Source organism: Manis javanica, chromosome 5 (genome assembly GCF_040802235.1).
Source record: "Manis javanica isolate MJ-LG chromosome 5, MJ_LKY, whole genome shotgun sequence".
Taxonomy (NCBI): Eukaryota; Metazoa; Chordata; class Mammalia; order Pholidota; family Manidae; genus Manis; species Manis javanica.
In genome coordinates this window covers 41397461-41419729 of record NC_133160.1, presented here as the reverse complement: position 1 = coordinate 41419729, position 22269 = coordinate 41397461, and the positions used below count along the sequence as shown (strand labels likewise).

Below are 22269 nucleotides of genomic sequence, written 5' to 3'. Positions count from 1 at the left end.
AACCTGAGCCATATGTGCTTTACTTGTAAAAAGCTTTCAAGTGTAATTTCTCTTTTTAAAATGGATTATTTTAAATGGATTATATTTCATATTTTAATAAACTACTGGGGCCATGTGCAGTTAGCATTCAAATTATATTTGGGCTTTTGTAAGTCCTCTTGCACAATCTGAGGGAATGTGTCCTTTTGATTTACTGTGCAGTTTATCTTGCTTCAGTATTAATAACATTTCAAAGCTTAATGTACCACTTATAGGAATAATTGTATAGAATACTGTTGCCCAGAGGAGGAGTATTTATACAACCAAGACCTACATTTAATATTCCTGATAAATTGATTTGGGGAGGAAGACCTGATCTTTTGGGATTGGTGTTGTGATGTAAGTGATACGAGTTCTCAAAGGGACAGGAGTTGAATGGCAGCCCATTTAGAAAGTATTACTGCTTGGTTTCCTAGAGGATAGTTTGTTTAGTTACTCCTGGAGTACCTGAGCCATCTACCTCTGTGCTGGGCTTTCCTTCCTTTTCCCCAAGTTTACTGCGTGGCCAGGGCAGAAACTCACTTCTAGTCTGATGTGTGCTCTTGAGGGGCCACCACAGCTTATGGTGTAAGCAGCTGTCTGGACACTCTGATTCATTAGACTAATTTGGCTTTAGTGTTTGAGGTAGATACCCGGCTAATAGATGGAAGGGAGGCTGTATACTCACTTTCTTCTCTGTAAATAGCAGGTTTTATACTAACTAGGAGGCGGAATGAGCCTGTTTACGTGGGGGCAGTCTTCACTGACACCCCAGCATGCCTGGCATGTGCACTTTCCGGAAAGAAACAGTGAGAAGACAGAAGATTGCCCCTTGCCTTTCGTTTTCCTTGTCTCTTCTTCCCTCCCTCTCTCCATCTCCTTCCTGTTTTTCTAAATTCCCTTTGGTAATGTTACTAGCTCAAGGGGCTAAGAAACAAATGAATTATCTGCACCAAATCAAGGAATTAACCTTCACCCTTCTTTCATCTATTAGAGACCTCCTTCTACTTTTTTTTTTGGTATTCTTTCCTATTTTATGTGAAAGATTGAAAAAAAGTAGCTTGCAAAATAAGTGAACTGGAGGGTCTTGCTTTAATATTTGTTTATTTTTGGCTTAATTAAGAGCTAGACATCTAGATGCTGTGTTACTCCACATGGAGTTTAAGCTTTATTCTAACGATTGTGTTCCTGACTCCTGTGGAGGATGGTAGATTTTTACTGAAAGCATTAATAGATTTTTCAGCATGATTTCTATTGATAAAAGGTTGGCTGAAAGTTCCTTTGGCTTTCAGACACCTGCAGATTTTCCTTATTTATTTTGGCTTCCTCTCACCTCAATTTTATTGGTACAGTTGACATATAACATTATATTAGTTTTAAGTACTTATCATGATAATATGATATATATATATTATGAAATGATTACCACAGTAAGTTGAGTTAATATCGATCACCTTACGTAGTTACAAATTCTTTTCACCTTATGATGAAGACTTTTAAGATTTACTTTCTTAGCAACTTTCAATTACATGATACAGTATAGTTAACTTTAGTCACCAGGCTATACATCCCCACAACTTAATTATCTTTTAGCTGGAAGTTTGTACCTTTTGACCATATTCACCCATTTATCCCTCCTCACCGTTCCTCCCCACCCCAACACCGTCACCTATTTGTTCTATCTGTGAGTTCCATTTTTTAGATTCTACATATAGGTGAGTTCATACAGTATTTGTCTTTCTCTGTCTGACTTATTTCACTTAGCATAATGCCCTAAATGAAAAGACAAAGGTGGTGTCCTTTGTTGTGCAGAAGCCTTTTAGTTTGTTGCAAGTGACAGGATTTCCTTTTTAATGGCTGAGTAATATTCCTGTGTGTGTGTGTGTGTGTGTGTGTGTGTGTGTGTGTGTGTGTGTGTGTGTGTGTGTGTGACATCACATTTTCTTTATCTATTCATCTGTTAGTGGACACTTAATATTGTTTCCATGTCCTGACTCACATAAATAATGCTTTAGTGAATATGAGGGTGCAGTTATCTTTTCTAGATAGTGATTTTATTTCCTTCAGATAAATACCAAGTGAGATTGCAGGATCATATACTAGATCTGTTTTTAATTTTTTGAGGAACCTCCAAAGTGTTTTCCATAGTATCTGCACCAATTTACATTCCCACCACCAGCACACAAGTTCCCTTTTATCCACATCCTCCTCAACACTTGTTATTTCTTGCCTTTTTGATAATAGCTATTCTAACTGGTGGGAGGTAGTACCTCATTGTGGTTTTGATTTGCATTTTCCTGATGATTAGAGATGTTAAGCATCTTTTCATATACCTGATGGCCATCTGTGTGTCTTCTTTGGGAAAATATCTATTCAGATCCCCTGCCCTTTTTCTAATCAGACTGATTGGTTTTTTACTACTGTTGGGTTATATGAGTTCTTTATGTATTTTGGATATTAACCCCTTATTAGATATATGGTTTCCAAATATTGTCTCCTATTCTGCAGGTTGCCCTTACATTTTATTGGTGGTGTCCTTTGTTGTGCAGAAGCCTTTTAGTTTGATGTTGTCCCACTTGATTATTTTTGCTTTTGTTGCCTTTGCATTTGATGTCATACAAAAAAATCACCACCAAAAAGTGTCAGTGAACTTGCCCCCCACTATTTTCTTCTAGGAGTTTTTTGGTTTCAGGTCTTACATTCAAGTCTCAATCCATTAAGTGTTGATCTTTGTGTGTGGTGTAATGTAGTTGTCCAGTTTCATTCTTTTGCATGTGGCTGACCAGTTTTCCCAACACCATTTATTTAAGAGACTATACTTTCCCCCATTATATGCTTGTCTCCTTTGTTGTGAATTAATTGGGCCTATATGGGTAAGTTTATTTCTGGGCTCTTTTCCTGGTCGTGACTGTTTTTATACCATTTTTATACCAATGCCAAACTGTTTTGATTACTATAGCTTTTTGTATTATAGTTTAAATACCAGTTATTATGCTTCTAGCTTTGTTCTTCTTTCTCAAGATTACTGTGGCTATTCAGGGTCTTTGTGGTTCTACAGAAATTTTAGGATTGTCTGTACTATCTCTGTGAAAAATGCCAGTGGAATTTTCATAGGGATTGCATTGAATCTGTAGATTGCTTTGAGTAGTATGGACATTTTAACAATGTTAATTCTTCCAATCCATGAGCATGGACTATTTCCATTGAGTTTTCAGTTTCTTTCACTAGTGCTTTATAGTTTTCAGTGTACAGGTCTTTCACCTTTTCAGTTTAATTTATTCCTAGGTATTTTATTATTTTTGATGAAATTGTAAATAGGATTTTCTTAATTTTTCTTTGTGGTAGTTTTTTATGAGTATATAAATGCAACTGAGTTTTGTATATTGATTTTTGCATCTTGCAACTTTACTGAATTCATTTATTTTAAGTTATTTGGTTGGGTCTTTAGGGTCTTCTATATACAATATCACATCACCTGCAAATGGAGACAGTTTTATTTCCTTTCCAAGCTGGACACCTTCCATTTCTTTCTCTTGCCTAGTTGCTCTGGCTAGGACTTTCACTACTATGTTGAATAAAAGTGGGGAGAGTGGGCATCCTTGTCTTGTTGATGATCCTAAAAGCTTTCATCTTTTCACCATTGAGTATAATGTTAGCTGTGGGCAGATTTTCCTAATTGAGGGCTTTGGAGAAATGGTCTCTGGACTTTCAGTTTTGGCTGATGCAATTTTGTCATTTCAGAATTCCATCTTCAGAAGGTTATATAACATGATAAAATTCAGCTTTGGAGATATACTTAAAATGAAGTTAAGTATATTTTGAATAAAATAAGTTGAAATACATTAAGTTTTAAAAATTTTATGTGGAAATATGTCCTTTTATTTTATTTTAAAAACATTTATCAGATGCATTGTATTATTTTGATTTCAAGTATGCTTGTTAGGCAAAATTTGGAAAGTGAAAAAGTAAAAAGACAAAATTTACCCAAGATCATCTCTGGTTTTATTTTGGAGTATTGCATGAGATATCTCTGTCAGGCCCTCTTTTCTCTTCTCATCTTTTCTTTCTCATATTTATTCTTTGTGTTTATGATATATTGGTATTTTTCTATTTATGATATATTTTGTATTTATAAATATTATGTATATATAACATGTGTACACACCCTTTAGAATGGATAGAATTGTTTCCCCCCCGAGTCCATATGCTGCTGCCCTAACCCCAAATGCAGCTGTGTTTGGACATAGGGCCTTTAGGAGGTAATTAAGATTAAATGAGATCATAAGGGTGGTACTCTAATCCTGTAGGACTGGTGACCTTATAAAAAGAAGAGGAAAGAGAAATCTCTCTCTCCCCCTCTGCATGCATGCACTAAGGAAAGGCCACACAGACACTCAGTGAGATGGTGGCCTCTGACAAGCCAAGAGAAGAGGCCTTAGAATAACACCTTGCTGGGACAGTGATTTGGGACTTCTCAGCCTCAGTAACTGTGAGAAATAAATTTCTTCTATTTAAGCCACCCAGTCTGTGGTATTTTGTTATGGCAGCCCACGCTAACTAACACACATACGCAACACATTTTAAACAGGTTGACAGATGCCTGCACAGAGCCCCCTTTTCCTTCCTGGTTGTGGACCATTCCAGACTGCTGAGTTTGCTGGATAACTGTGTGCTCGGTCAGGGAGGAATCTCCAGGCAATAGAGGCTTTTGCCCTTGTAAGTGGATCCGATAGGACTGAGGAATTGATACCAGGCTAATTCATCACATTGTCCCAGAGGAGGGAACAGCCTCTCTTCCTCATGGTGTTGATACAGAAGCATGTCAGTTTTTCTGTGGCACTGTGCCAAGGAATGGGCCACTGGGGACCCAAGTAGGGTTTAAATGTTGACAAGGGGGATAGGAAGGATGCATAAGACTCAGAGGAAGGAATAGGAAGGCTGTCCCAAGGAGACATTATGACTTGAGCAAAAGCTGGGAGGTGGCAATGAGCATGACATACTTGTATGGGTAAGCAGCCTGTGCCCATCTTTTCATGACCAAAGTTTAAGGCAACACCAGTTTGAAGCTTTATGAATTCCAGTATGCCATTTAAAGTGGTCCTTTCACTTTGCTTTTTTTTTTTTTTTACCAACTCAGCTGGTTTATATTATATAGCAATGCCTTTGTAGAACCTTCTGGTGAATCCTCCTGAGTATTTTGGGCTTTGATTTAGGCCAAATATGCGAAAGTACTTGTGATCACAAGATCCTGCTCTACTTAAAAAGTCTAGTTAAATATTAATGTGAGGAAATTTGCTTCTGCATATTTTCACATGTAATTTCTTTAATTGGTATTATGCATTTTGCATAACTTAAATACCGACATCTGGGTGATTTGCTCAGCCAGTGGAGGACTGTTTCATCAGAAAGATACACACAGCAAATTCTCTGAACTGACTGCCAACAGCTAGCTGTTTGGCATTTAAATAAAGAATGGATTCTTCAGTGGGAAGTATAGGGGAGTTTGGCCTGCCCCAAGATGTCTGTGCATTAAAAGGACAGTATTAATTCTATTTACTGTTTAGGAGCTCACTGCCAATAATGCCAGGAAATTTAGGTTTGTTATTGCCGTGTAGTAGGTGGTAGTCAGACTCGACTCTTCCTGTTTCTGCCCTGGTGCGTCTGGGACCGTTCACCATCTGTTCTAAATGTGTTTCTTCTGACCACAGGTATTACAATGTGGATTGTCTAAAAGTCATGAAAAAACAGGGCTTTGATGTAGTAGGTGCCAATCTGATAGGAACATCATGACGCTATGTTCTGGACACTGAAGTGATTTATAGTGATAGTCTTTCATAATCAAAACTCTGTATTTAAATAAGATTCCCTTAAAAGATTGATTTATCCAGGCCATTTTAAGTATTCTTTGGAGGTTCAAGAGCTGTTGCTTCCTAGCAAGAAGCATAAAAACAGGACTGCTGAGAGGCAGTCTAAGCCCTGGGGTCAGAGGTCTGATACTGTTCAGTGTTTGGCTCTCACTGATACATCCTAATCTCCTCTTCCCTGGGCCTGACTCATCCTGGATCCACTCTTTGCTTTCTGGAGTGGCAGACAGACAGTAAAATAAGGGAATTTTGGTGGCCTTGAGTGCCCTGAAGCAAGAAGCTAGGTGGAGTGATAGGATGTGGGCCAAGGACTAAAGGAGGGGTGGGGTAGGATAGAAGCTTTATTTAAGCAAGGCCTTGTCCATCTTACTGGTGTTTTTGATCCCTGGAGAGCAGGTGCTAAGATCTGATTGCCAGGAAGGAGCAAGCCACAAAGATTTGGGGGGATAATTTACCAGGCAGAGGGAGCAGTATGCGCCAAGGTCCTGCAGTGGGAATGAGGAGAGCACTGTGGCTACAGTGTTGTGAGTCACGTGAAGAGTGGAGGGGAGGAGGGTGGAGGAGTCAGTAGAGGTCCAGCCGGATTAAATGAGTTGGGCAGGGGGTCATTTTATTCTAAATGTGTGGGAAACCACTGTAGGGTTTTATGCATCACCTTTTGGCATTTTGAAAAATGGTTCTAGCTGTCATATGGAGAACAGATTGTAGGGTGGCAAGAGAAGAAGCAGAAGGACAAGTGGGGGATGTCAGAGACTCCAGGCAGGATATGGTGGGAGCTGGAACAGAACAGTAGCCATGGAGATGGACCTCGTGGATGAGTCAGACCATGGCCTGCAGGCAGAGCCGATGGATTAGTTTTGGGGTTTGAGCAAAAAGAGGGAACAAGGGTGACTCCTAGGTTGAACCCCTTGATTCTTCCTTTTTCTTTTTTCAACTGTGGATTGCTAAATTTGCCTTCCCACCTAACTTCCTTCCTGGAGCCTCATTCTGGTTAAGTCTGATCTCCATTCCTCCCCTGGTGCTCTAGGTCTGTGACATCTGCCAGACCTGTTCACTTATGAAAGATTTATAATCCTTAACTTCTACACATTGTCTTTGCCCTATGTGTGTGTTTGTGTGTGTGTGTGTGTGTTTAATCAGATTATGATTCAAAAAGCATAATTAATACAGCTCTCACAAGAAGGATTACATGTTGCCAGTCAGCTTTGCAAGGACATAGAACATGCTTACTAACCAGCAAATGTGTTTTATATTTACTTCATTCTCTATGGGAACAGAGCAAAGATAAAAAGGTATGTGAAGGAGGTCCTTACTCTTTTGACCATAGCTTGCTCAGGTTGTGTGGACAAAGGGTGGAGGAGACCAGACAGTGGCTGAGGCAGCTGCCAGGTGCAGCTCTGCTGACTTCCTTGTAATCTTGATGTCTTCTTTCTCCTTAGATGGACAGGATTCTTCCTTTGTGTTAAAAAAATGTGCAGGAAACAATAGCTTCCGGGTGAGTGTCAGCTGGGAGAATGTGGTGCACTTCAGGATTTCAGAGCTAATTGATTTGTGTTAACAGTGACTATTCATCATTTCTGTATAAGAGAAATGTACAAACAACTTTACAACACTTGCTAGTCAAATTGGTGGGATATCTTATCAGATTTTTGTAATTTTTTTGGAAACTCTCCAGTTTTCTTTATTTCTCATTAAGAGGAATAGGTAGAACAGTTGAGAAGGATGTCTTTGGCTAAGGTCAGTCTAAGCTAATTGTCATTAGAGTCTGTCTGCTTCTATAGTGTCTCTGAAGCGACCCTTGCCTTGCTTACCCTGCTTTCCTCTTTCCTCTATTCCTGTGCGTCCTGTACATCCTTGCAAGACACAGCTTCTGGAGTATCACCCAGTTCCTGTTTTCACATTTCTCAGTGGTTCCTTGTGTGCCTGCCTGGGTTTTCTGCCTCTGTATCTTTATTCAAGAAATCCCTCAACCTGGAGTACCCCCTTATTTTCTTCCTTTTTTTGAAATGCTATTCTTTAAAGAGGCAGTTGGGTGATATCACAGATTTCAGAGTTGTGAGGAAATAATAATAAAGAGCAAAACAAACATCCAGAATAGTGCATCTCAAACACCACCATGAACGCCTTCTTAGGAAGCCGACAAAACAAGGTTACCAGCTGACTTCTGAGGAAGAGAAGGTTGGAGGAGGGGGTGTTCCTAATGAAGCCTGCATATCAGAAGCTGAATGTGTGGATTTTTAAAAGCCTCCCCAGTACCCTTAGATCTGGGGAGAAAGAAACGGATTTTTCCACTCTTACTGAGGAATCCTTGAAATGGCTGATGGTGGTAATTGGGGCAAAGTGAAAAGCAAAGCCGACTCTCTGGAAGTGAGTGCTCAGGGAAAGCATGAATAGGAAGCCTGAGAGCCACCTTCCGCATTGGGAACAGTATCTTCTCAAGTAGGAGGAAGGAGCCCAGGAGAGGATATTTAACAATCTTTGTTAAGAGAGAGCAGAACCAGGAATTCAAACAAAGTCTTAAGTATGTTCAGTTGACATCTGCTGGCTTTCAGCCATTCCATCCGTGTAGAGAAAACTCAGCCTTTGAACTAGACAAGATCACAGATGTGGCAGGACAAGAGTCAAGGAGTTGCCCATCCTGTGTTAGAGCAAATGGGATTTCTGGACAGACGCACCTAAGCACACACAAGATGAAAAGAAAAGTTGGGTGATTATATAAACATAACTATGGTGGTAGATAGGTGGACAGATGGGCAGACAGAGACAAAGAAAAAGAACATAGTGTGCAAAAGATAAAAGATCCAGATGTAGATGAAAACATACCTTAAGGCATAGAAGGGAATTCCTTACAATTGTTTCATTGTATGGAATAAGTAAATGTGAATTCAATAAATAAAGCAAGATGATAACAAAAAGCAGATGAGATGAAAAGAGGGAGGTTACAGAATGAAAGAAAGACTTTGAGGCACAAAACAACATCTATTACAGGACTAACAAATAAAATTAGAAATGAAATAAAATTATAAAAGAGGAAAGGCTTGATAATCTCTGTGAACACAAATGAAATGGTCAAGATATTAAAGCAGTCAGAAGCTAAAATATATGGAAAACAAGACCACGTCATGTAAGGATAATTTGTATCCCCAAAGTAGACAGGCAACAAATGAAACAGAAGAGGGAATATAAAACAATTTTCATGGAATGAAAAATAAGAGAACTGAGTCTGCAGATTCAAAGAATGTATTGTGTTCCAGGAAAATTTAGAGTACAGAGTGTTCAATACTGAGATCTATCCTAATTAAGCTATTGAATTGCAAAGGTAAAGGCGAAAGGCTTCACATATCCAGGCAGAAAACCAGATTACCTGCCACGTACTGAAAGCCAGACTGGCTTCCATTTCTTCAGAGCAGGATTCAGTTTCTGAAGACAATGGAACCAAGTCTTCAACGTTCTGAGGAAAAGGAAGCACGGTCCCGCGTCTGGCCCAAAGCAACCCCGCTGTGTCATTCAGGTGTAAGGGTAGGAGGCAGATACTCAAATACATACAGACTCGAGAATTTTTAACACCAAAACAGGTATGAAAAAAATATACTCTGTGCTGTTAACTTCTAAATGTTTCATGGTGTCTTAATTTAGAAGGATATTTTAGGAAATAACCTCTTGAAGTAAAGAAACGTTTGGTTGAATTAAACAACTCTTCAGTTTCTTTACCTTTTGTTAAATTCAAATAAAATCACATGCAATTTTTAAAAATTGAAAGGTAACTTTTTGAGGATAATTTTATTTTTTATAAAGGTCTTCCTGTCTATCTGACGTCCTCCCTCCTGCCTCACATTCACACTAGGCATGTGCTCTAAGCCCTGACTGTTACATTCCCCCTCCTCTGCTACTAAGGGCTTCAGTCAAGTTTGCAGATAATATTAAGTGAACTCTGTGCTGTGAGGCAAACTCTGTGAAATTCTACTAGTTAGGACAACACATCACTCTCCAAATTCCATAAAAAGATTCTGACATTTAATTCTTGGCTCTCCCAAAAATAAACAAAACAAAATAAAACACTTAGAACCATTTACTGCCTAGTGTCAAATAATCAGCACTCATTGAGTGGTTACCGTGTGCCTGGTGTAGCCATCTCTACCTAAGCATACTCAATGAGGGAACACTATTTCTGCTCTTAGAGCTCCTAATTTAGGTGGGTCAGACAGGCCCCTTGACAAGAGTGTCCCCAAAGTCTAGCTCTCAAGTAGGCTTTTCTCAAAGAGGAAAAATAGGTTTTTGTTGTTGGCAATTTCTGTATTGGTTCCATTTACTCATTTATTCTGAGTTTGCCAGACACAGTGCTAGACACTAAGGATGTGGTTGTGATAAGAGACGCAGAATCCCTATTCCCATAAACTAGTGTGGTGGTTAGTGGGATGTGCCTGAATCTAATCCCTGTGTGGTCTCTCCCTCCAGTCTGGGCAGCCCTGCCTACAGCTCACCTGGACTGCTGGAATGTGCCAAAAGTGATGCAGGGACACATTTTAAGTTCAGAGGTTAATGAAAAACATAGTGAACACATTATTTTAAATGTAGAACCTAATATTTAAAATAAGCTGATACTATGTTTTGACACTTTTAGCCAGGCTGTAGTTTCCTTTTTATGCAAGTAATGGTTGCCAAAAGCTTTATACCAAATATGTACAGTTATACATATTTTACCACTTCCTTTCTTTTGGACCCAGTGTGCCTGGAGTTGGGGGAGGGATTGCCAACTCTGCTCTGTTAAGTATCCCATCTTATCAAAAAGTGTTTCATAAATTATGCATAACGGTAGATGCCACTCAATAAATATTTTATACATGATAGATATTTTTGTCTGAAATTACTTTTTCACTTGAGCAATGATTTAAACCCTCATTTTTAGTTTTATGAGGTGACACTTTTATAATATCATGTAGTGAATGCAGCTTGAATGCCATAGAGTTTTAGAGCAGCATTAATCATAAATTCATCTGTCCCCACTCCCAATTCTGGAAAACTTTCTCTTAATTCAGCTTTTACCCATTCTGTGTGTGGAAGTGTGTGTGGGTGCATGCTGGTGTGTGTGTGGTAGGGATGTGTGGGGACAAGTCATGCTTTTGACCTAATGGCTCTGAAGTTATGAATTTCAAATGATTCTCAAAGTCTGTTGGATTTATTTCAAGGAAGGAAAACGAAATGTGTTTTTCAATTTTTTTTTAAAGAACATTAAACTAAACTGGGATGTAGTCCAAAACAATTTCTGTAGTTTGAGTGGGAGCTATTAGAGTTTAAAATATTGCCTTTTTTCCAGGTTATTGTCCACTTTCATGCAGAAAGAAAATGCATATGTCTCTGGGCTTCTGAGAACAGTCACCCTCCTTTTCATGTGGACCTGAAAGTCTGGAACAATTCATTGGCAGGAGGCTACCTACTGTGTGTGTGTACTGTCACTGTTTAGAGCTACCAGAGCTTCCCGTGAGGGCACTGTTGTACGAAATGGAGCTGTATGATTAAGCTCTTCACTGTAACACAAATCTTTTGAAAAAATTTCATACTTTACACTTCTGCTTGAATTCTCTGGGAAGGAGGAAAAGTACAAATTCCGCCAATATCTGAGAGAGAGGAGTAGGGGTTGGTTTATTTAGAGGGCTCATTTCAGCTAAGATTTGCAAGGGCCTGGGAGTAGTAAATCAAGATTACTGAAGTCTCGTACCTCAAAGCTTGAGGTTCTGAGCCCTAGAATGGAATTTGACTGATAAGAGGAGTAATGGAAGAACAATAATACACTTCATTTCCTTTTCTTGAATCTAAGTTATGCACTGGTCATTTTCTCCCATATCTGTTTAATGGTTGTTAAATTAGATTGCTTTCTTTCAAGTAGTGATATTATGTTTTTTTTTCTAACCATCTTTTTCTGCCACTTCATTCCCTTGCCATCCTGCATGCCTCCAGCTCTGCAGATGTGTGTTTGAGATTCAAATGTTTTCAAAGATGAAGACCTGAGGGCCTTGTCTCTTTTCATCACCCTTCCCCAGAACCTCCTTAGGAACTCCCTTGTCCACAAGGTTGTGAGGGTCTGAATCCTCCACCTAGAGAATGGCAGATTTTTTACATTGTTTCTATATTTAAATGACACAGAATATGTTCGTTTATTCCAGGGATGTAAGGTGTACCGGTTGTTGCAGGCATTGCTGGGCGTTGGGGCTGTAGAGTTGTGCCTTGGTGACTATGCCTGGCGGTAGGGTGGGGGAGAGAAGAGAGCCCCTAGGAGTGTCCAGGAGACCCGGTTAGTGGCTTGGAACTTGCTCCCCTGTTGCTCCTAGCACACCTACAACCCCAGAGCGCAATGTCATACGCTTGGATGTGACTCAGTCTGGACTCAGCACAGCCCAACCTCAAGGAAGGAATTTTCACTTTCATTCTTTGGAATTTGTCTGCCTTCTGTTTCAAACTTGCCCAGAAGCCTGGTTTTAGGGGTCTTTTGTCTGGAGTCCCAAGGGCCTGATGTTAAGACATGGGTCTGCCAGTCTGTTCTCTAAGGGGTTGTTATTAACTCTTCTTTCTGTACTTCTCTGAACTCCCTGTATCTACTCAAGTACTAGTTCATTCATTTGACAAATAGAAGAGCTACCGTATGTCACATGTGAAATTAAACACTGGGTTACATTCTAGTCTGGACAATTGCTAAGGAGAGAAAGGATCAGAATAAGGGGGATCTGTGACTGATCCTTTGTATGGGGTGATGGGGAAGGTGACTTCGGAGCAGAGATCCAAGGAAGTGAGAACCAAGTTATGTATACATATGAGGTAGTTCTCAGTGGGGGCTGGTTTTGTTCCCCAGGGGACATTTTCTGGTGTTGGGAGACTTTTTGGTCATCACAGCCTTAGGGGAGATGTAGTGTGTTAGTGACACGGAGAGAGGAGAGGGCAGAGATGCTGGTGAACATCTTACAGTGCACAGGACATCCTCCTGTGATGAAGAATCATCTGGTCCAAATGTCAGTAGTGCCGAGGTTGAGAAACTCTGCTCTAGGGGAAGAGAAGGAAGAGACAATCGTGGAAGACGCAGCATTAAGTTTAACATCCATTTTTCTTGCAGTTTTTTTTCTTTAATGAAAAATAAAATATTGCTCATTTTAACACTCTAGAAAACAACAAATGTGCAGTTCTCTTAACCTTTTCCTTTTCTTTCCCTCATAATTTTAGGAACAAACTCTAGCAACCACAGAAAGCAGAAGGGACAGCAATAACTCAAGCCCTGAGGTGGGGACAGGCTTGCAGTTTGAGGGACAGCAAGGAGCCGTGGGTTCCTAGAGAGGGGTGAGCAAGGGGGAGAGGGCAGAAGGATAGTGAGGGATGAGATCACGTGGGGCAGTGTAGAACCTGACAAACTAGTTTCTCTCTTTAGCTTTTCTCTCATTGAAGTGGGAGGCCGTGAAAGGGCCTGGGCAGAGACGTAGCCTGCTGCTGACGTCCTCTGGCTGCTGTGGAGAGCATGTACCGTGTACCATAGCTGGGGCACAGGTGTGGCAGTCTGGCTTCCTGCAGTCATCCAGGTGAAAGGTGGTGATGGGGCTAAGAGGGAGTGTGGTGCAGGTGATTACCAGATCAGGGGTATACGTGGAAGGTAGAGTCAACACTAAGTATGTAGGGTTTACAGAAGGGAAGGAGCAAAGTATAGACAGTCGTGGTGCTTGTCCCAAGTAACTGGAAGGAAGGTTGGCATTGACTGAGATGATACAGCAGGCAGGGGAAACCGAGGGTTGGTTTTTCAATGTCTCTTAAGTTTGAGTTGCCTGTTTAGCATCTCCATAGAGATACTGAAGTAAGTGAGTATATATGTACATGAGTATGGCGCTAAGGGAGAGGGCTGCTTGGAGATTGAGATTTGAGGGTGACTAGCAAACAGATTGTAGGTAAAATCAAGAGATAGGACGAGATCATCAAGGGAGAAACTGTAGTCCCAAAGATGAAAGCCTCCATGGAGTGGATTCAGGAGACAGTAGGGGAGGAATTGGAAAATCACAAATGTAGGGAACCCTGGACTTGGTTTTCTCAGAAGGGCCTGTAACTCTGGGAAGGGGAAATCTTGGGGCAAAATACCTTTGAAACCGAAATCAGTCAAAGGGAGAAATAAAGTTTAAAACATACATATTACTTTACAAGCAGTTCTCCTGTGTCTCTCTCTTTCCTGCTGCGGAAGAGGCAAGTGAATACTCCCCCACCCCCAACCTCTCCTGTCCAGATAAGCCCTCGCTTGCCCATGTAATACCCATTGATATGGACTGGACTACTTCTCTCCACCCCTTGAAAACACCTGTTGATATGGAGATGCACTAAAGCCAGGGGAGAGATTCTGGAAATATTGCAATTTTATTCACAGGCCACTCCTCCAGAAATCTTGCCTTACAATCTGCTCATTCCCCATCTTCTGCAATGTTCCTAGGGCAAGAAAACTGGAGCATTGTAACCAGACTAATGACATGCAATAGCAACTGCAATAAAATCATGATAATCCTCAAGATGGAAGATTCACCTGGGTTCAAAGTCCTATGCAGATTAAGTACATAGCTCACCCATTCCACAGGCAGGCAGTAGCTGAAGAGGTAGGGAGTTCAGAGCAATCATCACGTGGCAGCTGCAGCCAGGGGGCACATCCAAACCACAAGGACTGTTGAAGAAGATAACCTTAAGGGTGATAAGGTACATGTTTTAATGACACCAGCATAGGCAAATCTTCTCTATCAGGTAGGATGCATGCAGGAGAGTGGTCCTGTGATAGGACAGTGGCAGGAATAGGATCTCGTCCTGGTCAGGTATACCAGACTTTCACCCCCTCCCTGTGAGAGTTACAGATGGGTCAATTACAGGGCTATGGGAGGTATGTGCACTGGCCATAAAGATAAAACAAAACTTCCCTGTAAGTAAAACAAAACTTCTTACCTCCTGGATGTTTTGGGTACACTACTGTGAACTTTGGGGGCAACTCTGCTGTTACTCCAGGAATACACACGGGGCCAGCTTTAGGCTTTTACCCCAAGGTGCCAGAAGGGCCAGCCATTGCTGGTCCATGCATCAAAATGTCCAGGGCGATGTTCACTCAACAGTATCTCCAGGGTTTAATGAAGTAGGTGGGCAGCAGGATGTTGCTCTGCTGGCCATATCCTGGCTTCAATAACTCCTCTTTGGTTTGTACATTCAGTTGTATAGGAGAGGCAGCAGTGTGTGTTAGCATGTCCACAGGGCTCAAGGCTCCTTTTCGAGGCTTCTCATTCAAACGCCGTAGCACTGTCCATAAGTGAACTGACCAGCCCTGTGGACTGTTGGTGTCCGACTTCAGGCCAGATTTCAACAAACTGTTGAACCTCTCTATCATGTTGCCTTGGTACATGAAATATGGTACATGAAATTTCCACTTTATTCCTAATTGCTGCACTTTATTCCTTATTTTGCACCTCTCCTATAGTTGTAGCCCATACTTCCTTCTGTGCCCTTATTGTTCAACCTCCCCCAGATCTGCTAAAGTATGAGTAGCTTCTCTTATGGGTTGCCCTATGTGGTGGGCAAGAGTAGTCACTAGGAACTGAAAGAGAGATGTGGGAGATGTATATAGCACCAGATTTCTCATTCCTGTGGTGAACAACTCCTCATCGGGGCCCTGGGCATCCATATTATAGATGAAATTTTTCATGCCCAATTCCCGCAGTATCTGTTAGAGCTCTACATACGTTTTCCAGCTAATGGGTAAATATAGTAAATCACCCTAATTAGGCCAGAGTGCCCTGATTGGAGCTGTCAGCCACTCCAGAAGTGTCTGATTCCCTGAGGCATGACAGGCACTTTGGAACCACTGCGGGAGGGAAGGGTGAGCCAGGGAAGATAGTCTACTCATTTCAGGACCCTATATAACAATGTTTTCCACCCCCATATCCCATAGATGTAAAAGCCGTGTAGGCAGAGATTCCTATGGTTTCTGCCTTTACCGCATGCCCATGTCCACCAGCTCATCCTGGGTATAGGGGCAGAGTATGGAGTGCTCCACAACTGGGGAGGGGGGCAGCTCATCCCCCTGAGAAGCCTGTGGTTATTTCATTTTTATTTTTGTAATTACAGCCGGTGGACCTTTAATACGGAGAGGCTGGTGCTTTGGGCAGTGGCCTCGGCAGTAGAGTGGCCCTTGACCCTGCCTCCTCATCTTCTCCCCCTGGCTTCTCTACCTTCTCTGGGAATGAAGGCACGACTCTTTCCTCCCCCTTCCCAACAGCTTTCTGCAATGCGGCTTCTCCTGCTGCCTTCCCCCTCACTGCTGCTAAGGAATCTTCCAGGAGTGCAGCTTGCTTCTCAATAACTCTCTCTCTTTCTTAAGGGCATCCTATAGGTCATTGCCCAGCTCCTCCAGTCGATGCCAAAGTCTGTTTCCTTGATAACCCTTTACACTATCTTGAGGAAAAGAAACCCTATAATGCCAGCTGCTACACAGCCATTCAGGGCTTCTAAGTAGTCTTCTATCTCACGAAGGGCTAATTCTTGAGCTTCCCGTGTCCCCACCCTTCTAGAAGGTGCTTTACCCTAGACCAATTCCTGACTAGGGGCTTCCCAATTGGAAACCCCACAGGTAGAGGCTTCCTGGGTGAAGCTGCACCCTCTACCACTACAGCCACTGGGGCCTCTCCACATCCACAGTGGGGGTACCAGGCATCTCCCCACCATCTCTAGGAGCAGCCCACCCAAGGGTCACCCTGTGTAGGCAGGTTTCAGGTTTAGAGGGCCTTCTGATTACCACCAGATGTAACTCTGGGAAGGGCAAAATACCTTTGAAACTGAAATCAGTCAAAGGGAGAAATAAAGTTTAAAACCTATTGCTTACAAGCAGTTGTTGCACGTCTCTCTCTCTCTCTCTCTCTTACTGTGGTAGAAGTGAGCAAATACCGTCTCCAAACTGTCCAGTCCAGATAAGCCCTCGCTTGCCCATGTAATTACCCATTCATATGGTAATGGACTACTACTCTTTACCCCTTAGAAACACCTGTTGATATGGATACGCACTAAAGCCAGGCAAGAGATTCTGGAAATACTGCAGTTTTACCCACAGGGCCACAGAGAAGTTGGTGGAGATGCAGGGCCGAGGGAGGAAGTGGTAGTTTATGGTGGGGGTGGAGGGGTCAGTTGCAGATTTTTCTGTGATGATAGTGACCTGGTAAATAAGAGAGGTGTATGCAGGAGGTAGGGTCAGATACTTCCGGTGCATAGGCAAGGACCGCTCTTTGGAACATGTGCAGTTGGAATGTAGTAACTGGTGAGAAGAACCAGCAAATTGGGACACAGTTTGATATTAAGTGAAATAAAGGTTCAGAAGGAGAAGGAAGATAACTTTGTAGTCAAGTGGTCCTAAAACCTTTGCCAAGGAGAGCAAGGTGTGAGCTTGGCTTCAAAGAGGTTATATATATCAGGCAATAGGTTTAATTAATTTTATTTTGAGCTTTTCCTATGTTTCAAGTTCACTTTGCCTACCATATGCCAGGATTTCAACATGAAGTTTAAGGTCCATTTTTCTTGCAGTTTTTTTTTCTTTTGATGAGAAATAAAATATTGCTCACTTTAACAGTCTAAGGAACACCAAATATTCAGTTCTCTTTCCACAAAGTAACTTCCTTTTCTTTTCCTCCTAATTTCAGGAACAAACTCTAGCCCTTAGGAAAGAAGGTATTGGCATTGTTTTGGATTCTGAACTGCCTCATTTGATTGGCATTGATGATGACCTTCTGAGTACTGGAATCATCTTATATCACTTGAAGGTAGAAACTGCTTAAATAGAACATACAATTTTCAGTTTTCCCTTTAGACACTAGAAGGGTTTATTATAATAGTCTACATCCATGAGCACAGCCTTAAAGAATATGTTACAAATCCTTGGGCCCTTCGGGGATTTTCAACAGTTCATTGGGATTCTCTGGAGGTTTCCATGTTTAGGTAGTTCTAAAGCTAAAGGAAGAGCCATTCACATGCATTCTAATTTGTAGAATCAGTAAGAAAGGGAGGTAAGGAAAAGAAAGGCCGACAGACTGAGGAGGAAAACTTACAAGCACTTGGAACTGGGATTTGCCGTGTGTAGTTTCCTCTTCCCTAGTGTTACTTAGGAAGTTGTGTCTCCTACCTACATTACGGGGCTGGTCCCAATCTGTCTATTTATGTCAAGAGAACAGCATTTCCACATCAGTATCCGTGGTTGCCTCTGTAACCTTGACTTTGATACCTTCTCCGATCCATGGCTTAAAAGGAGAATGGTGTTGCTTTTGTGTTTTGCCTCTCCCATAAACTTTATCTTTCAAAATAGCCCCTGGCTACTGGAGGAGACACTTGCCCGAAGGAAGTCTGTGAGATTGCTGTCTGGGCCGGTCACTGATGCCTGAACAGGGGCCTAATCTTTGTAGAGCAGTAAGCCTCAGGAGTTGTGCTGTCATATTCTAGATGGCATGGGGGTTTGAAGGAGCCTCAGTGCACCCTAATTGCGCTGAGGCAGTGGCCTGCGTGGACAATGCTCAGTCCATCGGTCACCATGTTGCATGGGCTGTAATGAAAAATGTAGAGGAGACCATTCCTCATGCTCTTACTAACAGGTTTTACTCACTTTTCTTCCTAGGAAGGTCAGACATATGTTGGTAGAGAAGATGCTTCAACAGAACAAGATATTGGTGAGAATCTTTACTAATTTTCTCTTCCCAATGATTTTTACATTTAATGAAGAACTTCCTTTTGAATGACTTATATTGAAGTAATGGTACAAAAGAAAATTTTTCAAATACAGTGTTAATCAGTATTATTAACATGTATTTCTCTCATTAATCAGTATTATTAATATGTATTTCTCTCATTTTGAAGTCAGCTAAATGAGAAACACAGAAAAGTTACTTTAGTGAGTGAAATGGAACTGTGGACCCTTCCCTCCTCTACATTCTGTACCCTGTCATGACTTTCAGAGTCCAGTTATTTAAATCACCCTACTCAGCACAGAGACAATGATTGATGGAAATATGCCTGCAGACACAGATAAAGGATGTAAGACCCCTTAAAGGGAAAGATATAGACATTTACCTGCCCAAGGATGACAGTGGAAAGTAGGGCACAACATGGACAGCAGACACACATATAAAGGGATGACCCCTGGGTTTCCCAGCCTCCATCCCTGAGGCACCCCTGTGGCCAGTGGCTCAGCCCAGGCAGGGTGCAGTCTAGCCAGGTTTCAAGCAGGACTTAGGAAATTCGCGGTGGTGGTGGGTATATGTGTGTGTGGCAACCTAGGGATAGGTCAGGGAGGAATTTATCTTCTCAGCTGTTTTTAGAATTGCTGGTGACGAATTTCCTTTCTTGCCAAGTATAAGCTATTCACCAAATCAAAGCCAGCATATTCCTGTGTGTATTTATTGCGTACTGTGAAACGGGGAAAGCTGAAAACCAATTCCGAGAAGTCGTTAGGTGCAGCTGTTTGTGAGTACAGCTAGGTGTTGGGCCTCTTCCTCTAATCGTTAGATTATGTGTTTGACCTTTGGGGCTACTATAAATGATGATGCATGGCTGGAACACATGTTTTCTGTGAACAGAAAAGTTAAGTAGTACGTTTCTGTGAAGAATAGTGGGAGCTATTTGTTTTATACTTCTGAGAAGCTGTCCAAGAGCTGTGGCTAAAGTCATGTAGGTTTACTTGACAGGTGTTCATATCCATACCTGGCCATTTAGTCGACAAGAATAGTTCAGGGTAGTCATCATACATGATTAGGTAGACCTTAGCAGCCACGTGCTCTGAGGTCTGTGGAGGTCATATTTTCTCAGAATGGGTATAGGTTGTGGGAAGTGTGCTTCCCAGTACAGCTTTTGGAGGCTTCCTTAGGGCCCCAAGTTCTATGCCATGCCAAGTTCACTTTTGGTTTCTGCTTCTGGAATGCAGTGTCTGTAAGTGTGGAGGTCACAATATGTCCTTGACCCATGGAGCCCTTTTGTCCCTTCCATTTTACTATGACCTTTGGGTGGCTGGTAGAGGAAATTTATTCAGCATCAAACAGAGAAAATCAGTAGTATTCAGTTAAGACAAGTTATTCAGTTATTTTTCCCTGAAAATGAGATAAATTAACATCCAAACCTACTTCCTTATACAGGTACTGTACAGATCCCTTGAGGTAACATTCAAGGGATATCTCCAGTTCTATTGGTTGAAGCCATGAACTCCTGAAATTCAATTTTCTCACCAAACATAAATGTTTATTTCACAATATTTACATGGAGAAGAAAGAACATTTAAAATGAAAAATAAATAAAGGTTGGGAATCGTTGCATTAGATATCAAAGAAAATGTTTCTTCTATGTTTTTCCAATTTAGTTCTTCATGGCCTGGACTTAGAGAGTGAGCACTGTATCTTTGAAAATGTTGGGGGGACTGTGACTCTGATACCCCTGAGTGGGTCTCAGTGCTCTGTGAATGGTGTTCAAGTCATGGAGGACACACATCTAAATCAAGGTACCTGTTTTTGGTTCTCAGAGTTCTTTGTATATGTTGTTGCTAGAAAACAAGGTGACTAGTAATGGGGAAACATGTGCATCATACAATTAATTACCTATCAGATGTAAAAAAGATGAAGACTTTTGCTTCTTTATGTTGTTTTTTTTTTTTTGCTGGAGGATTTCTTCATAATCCCCTTGTCTTGTTGAACTAAACATATGTAGTTGTCTTAAACGTTATTGTTACTATGGAAATAGAACTTTAAAGGAATTTTTAAAGATAAAATAGTACCCATCAAATGCAAAACCTTAGCACAATGGCTTCCTTTAATAATTATGATACCTTATTTATATTCTTTTTATGAATAGTTATACATACAGAACCTGATGTAATCCTTTTTTTCTTTTGAAATGATTTCAGTATTACAGAAAATTTACAAGAATAGTACAAATAACTTTTTTAATTTCAGAGGCACTTGAAAGTAAATTGCTGACTGAATACTTCAGTGTCTATATCCTTTAAACAATGGCATTCTCTTGTGCAATTACAACCGTTCAAATTAGGACCCTACCACTACTGAGACATCAGTGCCACCAGATTCTCAGCCTCCCTTCAAGTTTTGCCCATTATTCTGACAGTGTCTGTTAGGCATCCGACATCCACTCTGCTATCCCACTTTCATGCATTTGATTGCCACACCTCTCTAGTTTCTTTTAGTTTGGAATTGTTCCTTGGCCTTTCCTTGACTTTCCCGACTTTGGCAGTTCTGAAAACTTCAGGTCAGATATGTTGTAGAATGCACCCCCGTACATAAATATAGGGTTTATCTGATGCTTCCTCATTACTACACTAATATTACACATTTTTGACAGGAATATCAGAGAAAGGATGCTGTGTTTTTCTTATGCACACAGTTTCTGTTTATGCCATCACTGAGAATGCCTACTTTGATCATTGGATTAAGGTGGATCATTAAGATCATTCAGGTCATTAAGTTCATTTGCCAGGTTCTTCACTGTGAAGTTGCTGTCTCCCACCTTTTTTATTAATAAGGATATTGGGAAGGTACTTTGAGATCATAAATATTGTATCCTTCATCATACATTCATCCACTCATTTTAGAATCCACTGGGTTTTTCTTTTATTGTTTAATTTAATTATTATTCTGATAGTTGCCAAATGGTGATTTTCTTCCCTTTATATTTATTAGTTGGCTTTTTATTATAGCTTTCTCTTCTTGCCATTTATTTATTTAAATCAACAGAATCACACAGCTTGCTATTTTATTTGGTAGGTTTTGGTTGTTTTCTATCATAATTTACTTTGATGGCCAAACTGTCCTAGCTTTGGCCAGTGGGAATGTCCTTCAAGTTGGTTTCTGTGTCCTTTTGACTTGTCCCCATCATCTGTGAACACTTCTTTAATTTCTGACAGAAAAAGATATTCCAGCCTTGTCTTATAATTTCCTGGAATCAGTTACCAAAGCAGCATTTACTGTTTTGCAATGAGGACAAGGACTTTTGCAGTACAGGATGGAGAGGTTTGCTTTGCCAAGCAGTAGTATTAGTTGTGGTGAGAGCCTGTCTCTGCCCTGGACCCAGAAAGTTACCATAATTGACTTGTAGATAGGATGTCACTCTGTAGGGCTCTTCAGTGGCAGTCCCTGCTTGGGAACACACAGGCTTTAGCACCAAAATGGGTAATTCGAGGGTACATAGTTGACAGATGATCCTACAAGTGAATCATGTAACTGGATCTAGATCACAGCCAGACCACCTATCTGTTCTTTCTTAAGACCTCAGACTGCTGCTGTCCCTCCATGCAGCAGGGGCAAATATAGGGCCGTGGTGGGAGATAAGAGACCAATCTCCTTGTCCAGTAGAGATTGCTGTA

At 41.1% G+C, this 22269-nt stretch overlaps 1 protein-coding gene across 17 annotated transcripts in view; it reads left to right on the top strand.

The window, feature by feature from the left end:
- The window catches only part of KIF16B (kinesin family member 16B), a 367948-nt gene that overhangs the window by 129968 nt on the left and 215711 nt on the right, over positions 1-22269 (top strand). For all 17 annotated transcript variants that reach the window (XR_005062399.2, XR_012131532.1, XR_005062401.2 and 14 more), the window contains exons 13-15: positions 17561-17680; positions 18526-18577; positions 20257-20394. Coding sequence is in view for 10 of the 17 variants with exons in the window: in XM_037022423.2 (XP_036878318.1) it covers positions 17561-17680; positions 18526-18577; positions 20257-20394 (310 nt within the window). In the remaining 7 variants the exon portion in view is untranslated. The remainder of the gene's footprint in view (positions 1-17560; positions 17681-18525; positions 18578-20256; positions 20395-22269) is intronic.